The sequence below is a fragment of the Boleophthalmus pectinirostris genome, unplaced genomic scaffold (assembly GCF_026225935.1).
Source record: "Boleophthalmus pectinirostris isolate CB_2022bp ecotype Guang Dong unplaced genomic scaffold, ASM2622593v1 HiC_scaffold_19, whole genome shotgun sequence".
In the NCBI taxonomy this organism is placed as follows: Eukaryota; Metazoa; Chordata; class Actinopteri; order Gobiiformes; family Gobiidae; genus Boleophthalmus; species Boleophthalmus pectinirostris.
Window position 1 is genome coordinate 38,918,009 of NW_026571140.1, and position 18,011 is coordinate 38,936,019.

Consider the following 18,011-nt stretch of genomic DNA (forward strand, 5'->3'; position numbering starts at 1 on the left):
GGTTAGTGTGACCAGATTTGCATTTGTCAAAACCAGGACACCGTACTGGGGGAGGGAGGTGGGGACTCGTCATCGACATTGCGCGACTCTCACCTGGAAAAGCTTTTTCCCACTGGACATCGAAACATATGTGCTGCTTTGTACACTGAGCACATGGACTCACACTTGTCCCGAACGAAATGGAAAGCGTGGAATTTCTTGTACAAGTCATCGTTAAATACGCATTTGTGCTTCGGTACGTTGCAGGCTGACCGACTGTTTGTGTCTCGCTCCTTCTGAGTGCAGAGAGACACATGTACGGACCCCTGTTTGGTCATGCTACGCTACGCACAGCAACCTACATTCGGTTTGTCGATTAAAATTAACGTAATCGATGAAATTCTTAATGATCAATTATCGATTAATCGACTAACTAACAACTACCAAAAATATATGAATGATAGGGATGTAAGAGTAACCAAAATACTGTGATACTGTATCGTCAAACGGCTCACAATAGTACTGTGGAGCGTCACAATATATTGAATCACAAGATCCTTTGCTTAAATGCATTGTTTTACAGATGGAATAGCTAAGAAACATCAGGAACTACATATCCCATGATTCACTGGAGCACAGACAACATGAAGAAATATGTTTTTACTTGAATTCTTGGGATTATGACAGTAATAATTCACGCCAAATTCTTGACAGGCTACGCAAAGACGCAAAAAATTATATTGGCCTCTCCACAATACCGCAGTAAATATCGTACCGTGAAATGCGTATTGTGATCGTACTGAGAGATTTGGATATAGTTACATCCCTAATGATTGATATGAGATATATATAACTGTCAGAAAATTTGCTGCTTTTAACTTTTCTGCACAAACCGCCTCTGACATAAAACCATGAAAAATATTTACAACATGTATTAATCAACCAAAGAAAGTAATAACGATAAAAACAAAAACCTGTCATATGCACTTTAAGCACCTTTGCGGAAAACTGGAATATTTAATTTTATCGTGACAGGCCTGATTGTGACATTGACAAATCTTGAGACCCACTTTTTCTGGAGTTTTCTGGTTTTCTCTGCGGTTCCCGACAACGTTCCCATCCCTAAACCGTCCTTTGGAGAGCTCTCTGCTTCTGGAGTCCCGGCTACAGCAGAAAAGATGAATGAAGAATGATAAACAACGAGAAGGGATCAAATGCTTTACAATAATACATCTAAAACACTGGACATGTCTGAGTGAAGAAGAAAAACACTACTGCTTATTAGATCACTGCTGAGATGTTTTTCAAAGACCTACATACTTAAACTCCATCATACCCTCCTCCTCTTGGCCTTACCCTGGCTGGTGGAGTCCCGCCCGGGGACACTGGGTCGGCCCTTCTCCTTCTTCCCAAACAGGCGTCCGATGGAAGACTTGATGCTTTTCTTTTTGGCGGCTTTGTTCAGAGAGTCCTGGCTGCTGTTACTGCTACTGGGGTTACTGCCCTGACCGTCCTGGAGGTTTGACAGGCTGGAAACACAAGAGAGAGATTTAAGACCGATAGTTGATCTGTTAAAAAGTGGAAACATTTGGAGGGCCAGTGTCATCTCTTGTTTTTTGTACTCGTCCCTATTCAAAAAAACAGAAAACAAAAACTATATCTATAAAAATTCTTATCTGTAGTCAGTATAAAGGGCTGAGAAACTCCAGATGAGGTAAAAATGGTTCAAAATTAGAACTAGGGCTGTGCAATAAATCAGATTTAAATCAAGATTCAATCATTTCCAAACATCAATGATCGGCTTTGGTCTTTTTAATTGAGAGGTTTACAGCTAATCCTCTGTTGGGGTTAGTATTTGTAAAGTGATACGGTAAGTACGTAAGTTTTAATGTTATGATGATTATTTATGTTTTGATTTGTATTTATTGTCATTTTTTTAATGACAATAAAAAGAAATTAGTTTTGTGTTTTGTTTCATTCACACATGTTTGAGTAACACTTTAATATTATTATGTTTTTGATGAGAAAACAACATTATAACAGACCAGAAAATAGTGTAATATACTCTTTAAATATTCTTAAACGTCCCAAAATTAGATAATAATAATAAAGATTTTGGTGTGCCATAATCTTACCACTAAACCTGACCATTGTTTTTCAGTTATGGTTCAGCAAATTTCTCAGATCTGGCCAAGATTTTAAAACTTTTATCAGGTTATTAATCTTGTTTTCTTGATTTATTATCTACTTACTAGTTCTGAGATGCTTAATTCTCGTCTAGAGGTTGTTTATTTTAAGATAACTTGTCAAGTAAAATGATCTTGCTGCGTGATCTCTCAGTACGAGCACTTTGAATTACTTTGTGTACGAATTGTGCTCTACAAATAAACTTGCCTTACTGTAGTCAACTGCATAATTCCATGGAAGTAGATAGTTTAAAGCATACTTGGGAAATTTCTCCACACAGATAGATCATTTTTATGTCCTACTGTGGAATATCAAAGCCAAAGGAACAAGATTTCCAGGGAACCAAGCAGGCCCTTCTCTAGTCAAGGGTCAATTTTGTGGAGATAAAAGCCCTCTCAGAGTAAGGATGCATGTTTTTCTATGTTTTTCAGTGGAATAAACACATCCATAATCAGTGTTGGGGAGTAACAGATTACATGTACCGGAGTTACGTAATCAGAGTACAAATTATGAGTAACTGTATTCAGTTACAGTTACTGTTTCAGTGAGTGGTAATTGGATTACAGTTACTTTGTTGAAATAAATGGATTACATGGAGGCGTTTTTGTTTTCACAGTTTTTGGGCTAAATCAGGACTAAAACCAGAACTAAAATCAGGAGTAAACCAGGACTAAACTAGGACTAAAACCAGGACTAAACCAGGACTAAACCAGGACTAAACCAGGTCTAAAACCAGGACTAAACCAGGACTAAACCAGGTCTAAAGCAGGTCTAAAAGCAGGTCTAAAACCAGGACTAAACCAGGTCTAAAAGCAGGACTAAACCAGGACTAAAACAGATCTAAAAGCAGGACTAAAGCCAGACTAAACCAGCACTAAACCAGGTCTAAACCAGGACTAAACCAGGACTAAACCAGGTCTAAAAGCAGGACTAAAGCATTACTAAACCAGGACTAAACTAGGCATTTTTTTTTTTTCTTTTAGCAGATAAAACATCTCATGTTAAGATTTCCTCGTCTTTGCTGCTCTACAGTAAACAAAAGTCTGTTCATGGAGACTTGGGCTCAACAGACAATTTGAAAAGAACAAACATGAATTTTCAGGATGTGGTTGCTACATTCATATAGTTTAAAAGCATGACAATATCAAGTAATCTAAAGTATTCAGATTACATTTCTCACTTTAAGTAATTTAATGGATTATGTTACAAACTACATTTTGGAGTATGTAATCTGTAATCTGTAGGGGAATACATTTTAAAAATAACCTTCCCAACACTGTCCATAATGAATAAACATGCTTTTATTTTAGTCTATTTTGGGCAAAAAAAAGTTACATACTGAAGCTAAAACATTTTTTGAAACTTCTCACCCTCTGAAGTCCCTGATGTCTTCGTGGCTGGTGGCGTGTCCTGTTTCTCTGTTTAAACGAATGGAGCGAGGAGTGGAAGGAGGAGAGCTCTCGCAGCGGATAGTGGCTTTATCATCCTGAGCAGACTGGATAAAAATACACACAATTAACCAAAAATAAATCATACTAAATAATTATTGCAAACTTAAAACATATGAGCATCTTAATAACTTTGATCACTGTGAAATATGTGATTTTTTTTCAGTAGTTCATGCCTCATTCTGACTTTTTTCTGATGCCTGCCTGTCCACGGAAATGTTATTGTTTTGTCTGTAATGTTTCACAGTATGGCATTAAACTTTTCTGTATCCATGGAGACAAACAGTGACACCATCAGGTCGAGTTACAAGTCAGATCTGTGAAGAAGCAATGCAACTCACTGCTTTTTTTAAAGACATTTTTAAGTAAATACTGTATATACAAGTCTAAAGCCATACTCTGGAACATTTCAGCAAACCAATAACAACTCTATGTAGACAAGCAGGTGGCAGAAATGTTACACAGTGCGCCTTTAAGTAAGAATACCACATAATATTCAAACATTAATATTCTGCAATTTCTATTCATTAATGTACAGAATAATGCAGTACAGATTCTGGCCACAAGGGGTCAGCAGCCAATGTACAATTCATACACTGACTCAAAGGGAGTCTGATGTAAAATATGTAAAAATAATATAAAACATTTTACATTTAAATTTGTGTTAATGAGAAATATATTAGTTATTAAGATGCACATTTATAAACACACAAAACTAAAACTAAACTGATTTTAAAACACACTAGAAAAACACTAAGGGGTGAACTGGTAACTAATGAAAACACAAAAGCATAAAGTAAAAGTAAAGTAAAACTGTTAATAATTATAAAATATAGAGAATTTCTGGTTGAAGGGCCTGAACCTAAAGACATAAATATTCCCAAAAGAGACAGATGTGGATTTTTAGAGTAACAAAGTACAATTTAATCTCAAAATTATTTAAATCTCTAGTTTCTGACACATTGATTTTGCCCTTTTTGGATAATTTTCTTTGTCAAATCTGCACAGATGTGAACAATCAGAAGGAAATCAGCTTACTCTTACATCAGAACTGGCTGTGGTTACAAATGCACTCCAAATCTGATCCTTATTACATTTTTGGTGTTATGAAGACTTAAAGTGACATTTCTTTCTGATCAGGATCCCTCTGATTACTCATATTTTTGTGGTTTTCATGTCATTTAAAGGTATTATATTGCGCAAAATTGACTCTTGAGAGCTTTTAGCCATGTTATTACGCTGTTATTTCCTCAAAAATTGACCTGGAGCTGTGTTTTGTTTCATTCACACATGTTTGGATAATCCTTTATTATTATTACTACATCTCCAAAGCTCAAAATGCCAAAACGTTTCAAGTTAATAGCTGCGATTTACTTTCTTTTACCGCCATATTATTCTAGGGAAGGTGTATGGAGTTTAAAAACACAGTGGAGCACATCCTGTTTGTCAGTTTGAAAGAAGAACTCGAGCTAAATATGCAGGACACGTGTGTGAACGAAACAGAAACAAAACTCCGGGTATGTTTTGGATGAGGAAACAACATTATAACAGACCAGAAAATAGTGTAATATGCTTTTTTAATATTTTTAAACGTCCCAAAATTAGACAATAATAAAGATTTTTGTGTGCCATAATCTTACCACTAAACCTGATCATTGTTTTTCAGTTATGGTTCAGCAAATTTCTCTGATCTGGCCAAGATTTTAAAACTTATATCGGGTTAATCATCTTGTTTTCTTGATTTATTATCCACTTACTAGTTCTGAAACTGCTTAATTCTAGTCTAGAGGTCGTTTATTTTAAGATAATTTGTCAAGTAAATTTATCTTGCCGCATGAACAGATAATTTCATTACTTTTAAGTCATTTTCTGATCAATTTAAGTGTTTATATCTTGAATTTTGGCCAAGCTTTTTCACAGTGCAGAGTGAGAAAAGGGAATAAGCTAACAGTTCATTCATACATGTTTTTCACACATGGTTCAAAATTGTCCGCAGAATTTTGAATCAGATTATTGGAAAATTGGAAAACCAGAAATTCTCTTTCTTTGTTGTTTTGTATTAGAAGGAAAGGGCAGAGAGCTGTTAGATTACCTTCCTGCGATGCTTGCGCAGGTCACTAGGCTGAAGCGCAAAAGGAGAGATAGAAAAGTGTTTGTGAGTTAGACCAGAAAAAAAACACAGTGAAACCAAAGTCATGCACCAACATACAGAGATGCACACATGTGGTTTAATTCAACAACAAAGATTTCAAAAGGTTAGAGCCACCGCAAATGAGAGAGGCAGAGGGAGGAGAAGAAGAAAGAGGAGGAGAGGAATAGGCCACGTTTACATGATGTATTTTTAAAATTCTGAATTAAAGAGTTCAGAATTAAAATATTCTCCTTCAAGTTTACACGGAAATAATAATTACGCATTCAGGTTTACAGGTTTTTAAGGTTGAGGTTTTTAATTCCGCTCAACGTCTGGGGGTGAAGAAGGGTTCTGATTGGACAGAGACACGAAACGTATTTACGTCGACTGGAAGAAAACACACACTCCAGCTGCTACCGTTTTTTTTGTCATCTCGGTTTGTTGTTACGCCACGGACACAAACATGATCCAAACTTTTTGCACAGAGGTTCCGATGATGATTGCGAAGCAGCAGCTGGAGAATTCTCTCATCACGCTTTACGTCTGTCGGCTGAGGAGGAGAAGGGACCAGTGTTGGAGAAGGAGGAAGAAGACAAACTGAGTCAATGGCTGCTCTACCTCAGCCCACTCCTGCATCCCGCTCACAAATCCAGAGAGACGTGGATCAAAGTCTGAACGACCGGAATTATTTTTAAGAAGAATAAACGTTAAATGATCGAGGACTAAATTAATATGACTTTAAAATCGGAATAAACCACCCACTTACTTCAGAATTAAGTTTAATTTTGAATAACATTTTCATTAGGAATTAAGTGTTTACATCAGGGGTGTCAAACTCATTTTGGTTCAGGTGTCGTATCCAACCTACTTTGATCCCAAAGGGGCCGGATCAGAAAACTCATAAAAACCCCAAAAATAACAATAAGCTCACATATTTGTGCAAAGAAACACAAATCTATTACAGAAATCTTTTTTAATTGATGAACTCTTTCTTTTACAAAATATTATATAGTAATTATGAACAAGCTGACACTTTAAGAAAAATGCCATTTTAACACAATGTTTTAACATTAACTTGTATGCAAATAGGAATAAGTTCATTTTCCTTGGAAAATCCTGCACTCGGCTCCATTTTTCTCATGTTGGACATTTTTCTGATGAGGGTGTCACGGTCAACAGTCAAAACGATCGTCCTTTAAGAGCGTTTGGAAAGAGACAAGTCTTCATTTGTGTTTGGAATTAAAGCTCTCATATAAACGTGGCAATAGAGGGGGGAAAGAGGAAAAGAGGAGACATATCACAGAGAAGCACGAGAGACGTAACATTTGTCATATTCATAAAAAGAAGCAGATGGCGATCAAAGCGCTTCTCTCTTTAAATAACCAAATAATCTGTATTTCTGCTAAAATGAGAGGAAAAACGCTTGTCTGCATCGCCGTGTTTGTTTTGGTTTGTTCGGTGCTGCGCTGCGATTGGTCGGGCTCGGACCAATCGCGAGTGAACGCTTCAGACGGAGCCTAAAGATGGATCCTCAAGAATTTGTGTGAACTCAGAAAAATCACAAGAATTCATCGTGCTGTGCAAGGTTACGGGAGAGGGGGAGAGTGAGAGAGGGAAAAACAGAAAACAAGAAAGAGAAAAAGAGTGAGGAGAGGGGAGAAAGACGGGAAGAAAGAGAAAATGGTTCGGGGGAATGGAGAGAGAGGAAGATATAAAAGAAAGAAATTGAAAGAGAAGCGAGAGAGAAAGAGACAAAGAGGCAGAGACAGACAGAGGGAGAGGAAGAAAGTGAGAGAGGAACGTTAAGATAGAAGGGAGTTATTTTCACATTAAATTTGATAGAAGATAAAAGGGAAGATTCAGTTAAAAGAAACCAGAGACCTCACAAGTGACAATAAAACCTCCTACATCTGACAACTCTGCAATTACACAGTTAAGATCACACAAACACACAAAAACACAAAAACACACAGCTACACTCTGTTTACCCAGAAAAGGAAAGTGGATTCAGTGAAGCTTGGATTTCAGAGAATTTTAAATGCCAAATGTCATGTTATGTTATCCCATTTTCAGTTTCTAAACCTCATATTTTTATTTATTAAGGATAATTACAGCAACATTTTGACGTTTGCGGGCATGTGTTTGGTTTTTGGTGTAAAGTATTCAAATCACAGACAAACTAACATTATAATTACTAAAAAAAAAACAGTAAATATAAAATCTGATTTGAATATATTTATCTGAGAGAATTCTTATAAAATATTTTCAAGGTTTTTTCAAGGAACTTTTCTGGTGAGGGGTCTTCTTAGCTGCTTGTGCCCATGAAGATCTTATTGTCTTGCTCGGAATGTTCCACAGTATGGCATTAAACTTATCTTTTCCCTTGGAGACAAACGTCAGCAGATCAGGTCAGGTCAGATCTACTGAAAGGCGAGTCTGCTCACTTTAAGAATGTGTTTTCCAGGGTATTTTAAAGACAATAAAAACATCTGTAATTTAATTCATGCAATATACAATTAGATAGTGTTGTAGTACTCGAGACTGGCCTCAAGACAGTTTTTTTACGATCTTGGTCTTGTCTCGGACTTGACTGTGTTTGGACTTGGCCTTGTCAAGGTCTTGTCACGGTCTTGTCACGGTGTTTGGACTCGGTCTTGTCTCGGTCTTGTCTCGGTCTTGAAGGCGCTTAAACTCGGTCTTGTCTCAGTCTTGTAGGAGCTTGGACTTGGTCTTGTCTCGGTCTTGTCTCGGTCTTGTCTCGGTCTTGTCGGCGCTTAAACACGGTCTTGTCTCAGTCTTGTAGGAGCTTGGACTTGGTCTCGTCTTAGTCTTGACTCGGTCTTGTCTCGGTCTTGAAGGTGCTTGAACTTGGTCTTGTCTCGGTCTTGTCTTGGTCTTAATGGCGCTTGGACTTGGTCTTGTCTCGGTCTTGTCTTGGTCTTAATGGCGCTTGGACTTGGTCTTGTCTCGGTCTTGTCTCGGTCTTGAAGGCGCTTAACTTGGTCTTGTCTCAGTCTTGTCTCGGTCTTGTCTCGGTCTTGTCTCGGTCTTGTCTCGGTCTTGTCTCGGTCTTGTCTCGGTCTTGTCTTGGCCTTAAAGACGCTTGGAATCGGTTTTGAGGTTTGACACTTGACGAGTGACAAAATGAAGATAGATTTCTAAAAAGGTTGATATATATGTGCCAAAACAACTGTAAAATACAAATAAATGTCAAAAATGACAAAGATAGTCTTAATTTGGTCTCGGTCTCGGACTCAGTCTTGTCTCAGTCAAGTGATAAAATGAAGATAGATTTATAAAAACATTGCTACAAATGTGCCAAAATAACTGTAAAATACAAATGTCAAAAATGACAAAGATGGTCTTGATTTGGTCTCAGTCTTTTCCTGGCCTTGGCCTTGGCCTTTAAAAGTCTCGGTCTTGTCTCGGTCTTGTCTCGGTCTTGTCTCGGTCTTGTCTCGGTCTTGTCTCGGTCTTGTCTCGGTCTTGTCTCGGTCTTGTCTCGGTCTTGTCTCGGTCTTGGGACCCTGTGGTCTTGGACTGGTCTTGGTCTCATTTAGTGCGGTCTTGACTACAACACTACTATTAGATATGTTTAATGCAATACTGTGGAACATTCCAGGCAAAGCAATAGTATCTCCATGGAGACAAGATGGCAAGATAGTAGAGAATTTACACAGTGCAGCTTTAACATTGTCCCGGTCAAACTAACTTAACGTTGTGGTATTTCCTGGCAACATTTACACAGATTTAATCATTTTTAAAAGTTGTAGTGAAATTTAGAAGATAGGAGATGTTTTTAAAGCGTAAAAAGTTGACCACACATCACTGCAGCTCAAAAACTAAACCCAGTTAAAACAGTAAAAACACCACAAGAATCACACGCATTAACTGGGAATTGGAAAAAGTGAAGTGGGTGCAGCTGATCTTTAAAAAATACAAGTTTCCAAAGTCAGAGCTCTGCCACCCTACATTTTACAGGGTGCTTTTCCATTCATTTATAATTGAACACACTGAACCCAGCAGCATTAAACCTATATAAAACCAGCATAATAATTTCCATCTCAGTTGTGGGAGTGGTTTTCCTCTTGCATTCCTCACGGCCCTGGCATTACCAAAGCAAATAAACCTGACATAGTTTCAGTTAGATTTTCGCCCCGGGGAGGAAAAGCTTTAATCGCTCATTTCCGTTTTGTTTTTGTAACGTTCGGATCGGGACGAGTAAAGATGAGGAGGGTGAGAGGAAATGGATCTGATAATTTGACATCTTAGACCTTCAAATGTTTGCTTTTTTTTAAATTGCTGCCGTTACTATGGCGATAAGACAGAGTAATTACGAGCCAAAACAATAAGTAGGCTTAAAGGTGATCAGATTATGGATGAATGATACTGTAAATGAGCTGAAAATATGAACGGTTTTAAAGTTTTATATGTATTTTGTGAATAAATTATTTAAAAATGCTGCAAAAAGAAATTATTAAAAAATGAAAATGGGACATAATGAGTAGAATGTGACGTTTTCAGGAAATTATGATCATTAATTTCACAGTAATTTCACATTTTCTGATACTTAAACCTCAACTAACGCATTTAAAGACTATTTTTTTACTCACTTAAAAGGTGCCTTGTGTAACTTGCTTTGTGTTATTGCTTTGTCTGGAATGTTTTACAGTATGGCATTAAACCTTTCTATCTCCATGGAGCCCAAACCAGACCAAGTTACAGGTCAGATCTGTGGACAGGCAACCCCGTTTACAGTCAGAATGTCTGTTTTTCTAGGTATTTTTGAGCTGGAACACCACTTGCAACTGAATAAATGTGCCATAGAGCTGTTTAAAGTCATACTGTGGAACATTCCAGGCAGAATAGTGACATATCTATAGAAACAAGCAGGTGACGGACTGAAAAGTTACACAGTGCATCTTTACAAATACATAAATAGGACAAAATTGGACTTTCGATCTATTCAAAATTAATATAAGATCACATGTCAACACTAAGAAATCATAATTATTTTGAGTTGAAATGGACGTCTGTAGTTATCCTCACTGTGTTGTTGAAACTGATATGAAGTATATTTTTATTTATTAAGTTAAGCGCCTTGCCTAAGGGAAAAACCAAAGACCTTAATGGGTTTCACCTGCCAAGGCACTGCAGATGGAAAGCAGCAGTAGTAAAATCTGGTACAATCACACCACAGAATTTGTATGTGGTTCCTCACAAATAAAGAATAAATACGACTATTAGGGGTGGAACAAATCTCGCGCCACAAGATCTCGTGAGACAAAACTGCCACAAAATCATGCAAACGTGAGAAAAATGATCTTGTGTGTTTACATTTGGATTGGACAAAAAAAATATTTACACGTTGGTGACTTACAGTTCCAAAAAGCAGTACTAGAATGTAAACAAAAACATAACAGATATAGATAGATAAAAAAAAAAAAAATGAGGCCAAAACTGGAAACTGAATCATGACATTTCTATATTAGGAATTAAAATCCCGTCTTGTCTCATTCTCGTGGACCAAATCTCATGTCTCGTCTTGTGGAAATTGTGTCTCGTCCCATCCCGAACAACTAAACTTCACTAAATTACACTTGAGCAAAGCTGAGTTTAAAATTGAAATGAATCAGACTGCACCCACCAAAAAAAAAAAGAGTAAAAAGTCAAAACTAGAAGCATTATTCTCTCCTTTAGATGATACCTGAAAGTACGAAGGGGGATAAGAGTAGGGCTGGGGGCTGAACCCAGGGGGGGCATAGGGCAGAACAGTGACCGTCTGCTGGGACAGGGAGCTCTGGATGATGTACGGGTCATAACAATAGTGCTACAGGGAGCCGGGTTAAACACAAGTCAAAGTGTTAAAGGATCAAACACAAAATATCATTATTAGTGTTATGTTAGTAAATCAGGGCTTCACATTAATAAAGACGAACCAGGATATGCACAAAAATATTAGTACAATTCTGTGTTTCTGAATTAATAACAGACTAAAGTGGTGTTTCTATTGTCAAACCTTATCCTAACATTTTATATTTAATGCTTTTGTGCTATGATAAATTTTCAAAATAACTATTCCAACTCGTTACAGATTAAAAATAGACACTTGTATTAAATAAAACTGTTCAAACATTAAGTCAGTTGGCTTCAGAAAAACAGTTAATTCCAAAAAAAACTGGCATTTTCAGTCGACTGATCAGACAAGAACAAACTATTCTAGATTTAGTTAGAGTAAAAGATAAAAATATATATTCGAGGGCTGAAGTATTTTATTATTTTGAGTGTCTGTTTCTATTCTCTTTCTGTTCTTAAACTGTGCCTTGCAATGCTAAAATTTCCTAATTGTGGAACAAATAAAGGCTCTCATATGGCATTCTCTTATTTTTAATCAGGGAAGTCATGTGTAATGTCATCTAGTGCTTGAAATCGCTGCAATTTTTGTCTTGTTTTTGTACACAAAGCTGCAAATGTACTTAGTTTGCCCAAAAATTGCCACCAAAAATTACTAGGAACAGTAGACAATGCTATTAAAACACCATATACACATTTTAGTCACAAAAACAAAAGTTGATTTAGTTTAGTCACACTTTAACAACATGAAAAGCCGTAAGTCTCACCAATGTCATGACCCCCATGCGGTCCATCTCGCGGTGGGGGCTTCGGGACACCATTCTAGGGGTGGAGCTGCCAGAGCCCGGGGGAGATCCGCCCAGAGACGAGCCGGGACAGAGAGACGGAGGCAGGGAGCTCATGGACCTAAACCTGCCCCCGAGACTGTCCCCACTGCCCACCCTGCACTCGATCTCCTCTGCACGGATCGCTGTGCTCTCCTTCTCCTCCTGGATCATCCTAAAACAGAAGAACAACATTTAAAACTCAATTTTGGTACTAAGGAATAGACTCAATACTCAGTACTTATTCTGATACCATTATGATAATAAAAACACCTTTTCTTTACATAGTAGAATGTGACTTTCAATGTTAAATCATACTGTCTTTTATATTACATCTATGTGCTCTTATACTTGTTCTGATACATCACAAGATCATTCTAAAGCTATTCAGGAAAGGTTCATTTCTGTCCTATGAATGTGACTTTTTTTTGGTATCGATACCGGCTCAAATAAGTACACAGTTTCAGTACTAGTTTTAGTATCGATAGTATCTGATTTTTGATACTTGTGACAACCCTAGAATCATCTTATCACAGAATATCATACTGATTAGGCCCAACCCTGACAGGGTGTAAGGCCTACTGCGTTCGCTCGGACGAGTGCATGGAAAACAATGAACACATAGGCGAATACGAGAGGACATCATGCAGCTTCATCCTCTTGGTCGCCCCTGGCATAAACAGCAGTTTCCCAGTAACCCAAGCCCAAGGCTGTGACTCGCCCGTAGTGACCAGGGACCCTTGCTAATGCCGGGCGTACACTGTGCGATATTTTCGGTCGTGTCACTCAGCCCCAGCTTAAACTGTACGACCAAATCACAGGGTTTAAAAGTTCACAGCTCACGAATCATGTTCTCACACTGAACGAACCGATGCTTGGATGCGACTTGCCTGCTCACACTGTACGTTCACATAACGACCGGAGTTGTCAAAGTTGTTGCTCCGGAAGTAGAAAACCACGAAGAACAAAACCACGGAATTAGAAAACCACAGATGTGCGGAGACACAATGCTGAGCCACTTCTGCGTCCGCGCATGCGCAGTCTGCCAGATTCTGGCAAATCGGCTCGTGGAACAACTTCAACAGAGCGAAATCCTCACGAGAGGCGATTTCAAACAAGTTTGATTTTCTTACGACCTACGAATGTCGATCGGGAGCTGGTCGTGAGTCAATAATCGGTTCTCTTTACCCCATGTAAACTACACGAAGCACGACACACGATGAAGCCAAAACTCTGACCGATCCCCAAAACAGTCGCACAAGCGAAAAATCGGCTCAAAAAGGGTCAAAAATCGCACAGTGTACGCCCGGCCTAAGACGTAGCAATGCGCCAGAGGTTTCTGAAAATGTATGTATGTATGTATAGTTTGTTGGCCTAAAAAAAAAAGCGGAACATTATTCTTTCCCTTTACAAACCGTATGCCTGCCATCTTGGATATTTTTTTTAAATAAACACATGCAAGAATTTTGAGAAATGGCAGGGTTAGGTTAAGAGTTAGGGTTGGGGCTATGGGTAGGATTACAACTAGGATTAGGTTTAAGCTTAGGGTTATTAGGGTTAGTGCGGGGTGCGGCGTTTGCAGGGTGCGGCTTTTGTGGGCCGCAGCGTTTGCAGGATGCTGCGTTTGTAGGCTGCTGCGTTTGTAGGATGCTGAGTTTGTAGGGTGCTGCGTCTGTAGGGTGCTGCGTAGGCGCACGCAAGGGCCAATCATTGCCGCTCGCAGCTATATTTTCATATTGCAACTCTAATGTCCTTCAGTTCAGTTAAAACACACTCTACAAAATCACCACTTTGTCCCCAATCATGTTTCAAATTGTAGCTGCAAAATCTCATGTTGAAAGGATGCAATTGGCAAATCGCAAAGGCTGCAATTTTTGTAGTTGGCTACCATAATTTCCTCCACAAACAAGAAAATCTCCTGTCTTATTCTGCATGAAAACTGCTCACCCTGTAGTTTAGATCTGTACAAACATGCTCTGAAATGTGATTCTTGTATTATTTTGTCAGTTCATATTGTTTTAGTCTTTTCGTCAATCCTTCTGGACGTGTTTATAATGTAAACTTTGAACATAGAACTATAAATAAAACATAAATCGCAATCGCAGTGTTCAAATTCAACTTTTCACAAATACTTCAGTCCTATTTTAATTGTTGTTTTATTTACACTTGTACAAATGTGTAGTTTTGCACACACCCTGCCTGTTCTGCCAGCACCAGCTAAACATAAACATAGTAAATCCAGGACCAGTGTTTATTAGGAGCAGCTGTATCCGGTTGCACACATTCCTTTAACGTGTCTACATGCATTAAAAACAAATTCCCTGGCTTCTGCAGAAAATTATAGGGCAATTACAATGCAATAATTAGTATTTATTTTCTGCCCCTCTCCATTGAGGGTTTATTGTTGTGTATGGATGTTCCGCAGTACGGCAGTAAATTTACCTCTATGCAAACATGCAGGACAAAATTGCATGTTTTTCAGAGGAATTTTTTGAGCAATAAAATTATGATTTCTGTTATACAGTGACTTCTTGAGTCTGCAAATTTCTCTGACCTGGACAAGATTTTAAAACTTATATCAGGTTATTTATTTTGTTCTACTAGTTCTCAGACTGCTTCATTCTAGTCTAGAGGTTGTTTATTTTAAGATAATTTGTCATGTAAAATTATCTTGCTGTTTGGACAGATAATTTCACTACTTATAAGTAATTTTCTGATAGATTTAAGTGTTTATATTCTGCTCTGTCTGAAGCTCTGTTACTCAAGTTTGACTTTAATCTGAGCTTTATTTTAACACAACCTGACCACAAAGACGTGACTTAGTTGGAACCACAACAGGTGAGATGATCTGTGCTGTTAAACAAATCTGTCTAGGAGTCAGGAAACGAGGAGTGAGGCGACAAGAGGTTAGGAGATGAGGAGGTAGGGAGCAGATGTTGATGGTTGTTCTGAGCTTTTGACCCAAACATGTGTAAAAGGAGCAGTAGAGACGAGGAGAGAGGAGAGAAGGATTGAGGCAACAAGGAGCTAAGAGATGAGGAGCTAGGAGACGAGGAGTGAGGTGACAAGGAGCTGCGAGGAGAGGAGAGAGAAGATGAGGATCAAGGAGACGGGAAGCTAGGAAACAAGGAGCGGGGAGACGAGAAGCTAGGAGACGAGGAGAGAAACGACAAGGGGTCAGGAAAAAAAGGAGAGAGGAGACGAGGGGAAAGGAGACAAGGAGTGAGGTGGCAAGGGGCTAGGAGGCAAGGAGAGAGGAGACGACGAGAGAGGAAACAAGGACTGAGGCGACGGGCAAGGAGATGAGGAGCTAGGAGACAAGGGGCTAGGAGATGAAGAGGTAGGAAACGAGGAGAGAAGAGACAACGAGAGGGGAGACGAGGTGAGAGGAGACAAGGAGTGAGACGACAAGGAGCTAGGAGACGAGGAGAGTGGCGACAAGGAGCGAGGAGACGAGGAGCTAGAAGATGGGGAGCTAGGAGCTATGAGACGAGGAGATGAGGAGAGAGGCGACAAGGCGCTAGGAGAGGGGGAGCTAGGAGACGCGGAGAGAGGAGACGAGGAGCAAGAATTCAAGGAGTGAAGCGACAAGGAGCTAGGAGAGGAGGAGCTAGGGGCTAGGAGACGAGCAGCTAGGAGACGAGGAGCTAGAGGACAAGGAGAAAGGAGACGAGGAGACATGGAGTGAGGCGACAAGGGAATAGGAGAAGAGGAGTGAGGCGACAAGGGGCTAGGAGATGAGGAGGTAGGGAGCAGATGTTGATAGTTGTTCTGAGCTTGACCCAAACACGTGTAAAAGGAGCAGTAGCGCCCCCTAGCTCAGGGACCTGTAAGATAAAAAACGAGAGCGAACACCCTGACGTCGCGTTCTTCTCACCTGATCTCGTTGTTGATGGCGTCGAGCTGCTCCTGTAGCATGAGCGCGAGTGTCTGAGCGTCTGCCTGTCCCGCCGGAGAGAGCAGGTCCACGGAGCTGAAGAGCGCGTCCCTGTCCTCCTCCAGATCCGACGCGTCCATGTCGCTCTCAAACGCCTGCGCTACGTTCGCCAGCACGTTCGCCTGCTGCATGCGCTCCCACTCCTGCTCGTTCAGGGTCTGCACCTGTCAAAACAAGAAGAAAAGTCAGATTTAACAAAAAAAAAAGAGAAATTTATGGCGTCGTTAAAGAAAAAAAAGTCTGCTATGGTGGATTAGAAGAGCGTGAGATGAAGCAAGCCAGAGTTTTGTGTTAACTTACATGCCGCTGAAGTCCACAGAGGAAGCAGAGAGAGAGGGAGAAAGAGTGCAGACAATATTTATTTCAGCATCACAATAATTACCAGAAACAAGACTTGAAGAAGCAAAAATACATCAAGAATTATTCAAAATCTGCCAAGCCAAGATGCACCTTTCCTACTCAATACAAACACGTACACTCTAGGATCTTGTTTCATCTTTTTTGCATTTCCGTGGGTGTGACGTTTGACGATAAATAAACAGACGGAGCAATAAACACGGCTGACCTGATTTCTACATGATACACAGATATTTGTAGGGGAGTATTTGACAAAATTAATTCTTGCCGGAATATAGACATGTCCTGCCGACCGATTGGTTGACTAAAAAGAGGTAAAAGTTCTCAAAAGTATTATGTGTCTGACTGTATTTTTATAAGACACATTAAAATTGTTAATCATGAGTTTAAATCTTTTTGCATATAAATACCAAAAAAATACAAAATCTTCTAACATTTCTCCTTTCTGGTGTTGTCCCACATAAATCCTTAAAATCTAAATCGACTACAGCCCTAGGCTTTTGAGAGGAAATAACTACAGTTTTTGTGAGGCACATTACTCCTGAATCTGGCTTCAACAGACAAAAAAAAAGTGAAAATAAAGTAACAACTGAGGGTTCCATTGTATGACATTAAACAGCTCTACCTTACAATTATTCAATTACAGGTGGTTTTATTGCTCAAAAATACTGAGAAAACAGGCATTCTGACTGTAAGTGGGATCGCCTCTTCACAGATCTGACCTGTAACTGCCTCTGGTTTGGTCTCCATGAAGGTAGAAAGGTAGTTTGAAATGAACATGGCAACAAGGAAGACAGAAAAGACAGCGCACTATTCCCCTGTAGTTTTAAACAGACCCCAGACGCTTTAGGAGGTTGTATTTTCTTACTTTGGAGGGCTCTTCTAGTAGCGCGGCCGCTCTCCCTTTCTGCGGTCGCCGTAGCACCAGAGCGCCGCTGTACAGCTCCGAGCCGCTGTCCACCATCGAGGACGCGGACACCGGATACCTGAAGTCTGGAGTGGAGCTCAACTGGGGACGCCTGGAAAATACAGGACACAAATATAAGATCCCACACACTCTGTACTATAGGAGTTTCAATATTTAGTTGAGATTATTTGTTATATTGAGTTAATCCATTTAACAAACTATGACTGATCCCTGTAAGAATAAACTGTAGTTATGTATGTATTTTAATTGTACCAGAGCGCCATAAGCTGTTGAAAAGCTTATTAGTATTATAAAAAGGGATGGGCAATATTATCAGCTCCAGTACCAACCAATATCAACACAAATTTGCCATGATACTGATTCAAGA

The 18,011-nt window shown here is 39.3% G+C and overlaps 1 protein-coding gene across 9 annotated transcripts in view; it reads right to left on the reverse strand.

Annotated features, from left to right (window-relative positions):
- Positions 1–18,011, reverse strand: part of ppfia1 (PTPRF interacting protein alpha 1) — an 88,576-nt gene that overhangs the window by 24,784 nt on the left and 45,781 nt on the right. For 8 of the 9 annotated variants that reach the window (XM_055154775.1, XM_055154770.1, XM_055154774.1 and 5 more), the window contains exons 14-20: positions 17,585–17,735; positions 16,300–16,523; positions 12,366–12,597; positions 5,707–5,736; positions 3,537–3,661; positions 1,336–1,508; positions 1,050–1,143 (exon numbers count right to left, since the gene is read on the reverse strand). In XM_055154775.1, the coding sequence (XP_055010750.1) occupies positions 1,050–1,143; positions 1,336–1,508; positions 3,537–3,661; positions 5,707–5,736; positions 12,366–12,597; positions 16,300–16,523; positions 17,585–17,735 (1,029 nt within the window). The remainder of the gene's footprint in view (positions 1–1,049; positions 1,144–1,335; positions 1,509–3,536; positions 3,662–5,706; positions 5,737–12,365; positions 12,598–16,299; positions 16,524–17,584; positions 17,736–18,011) is intronic. The other variant, XM_055154776.1, reaches the window with a different exon arrangement.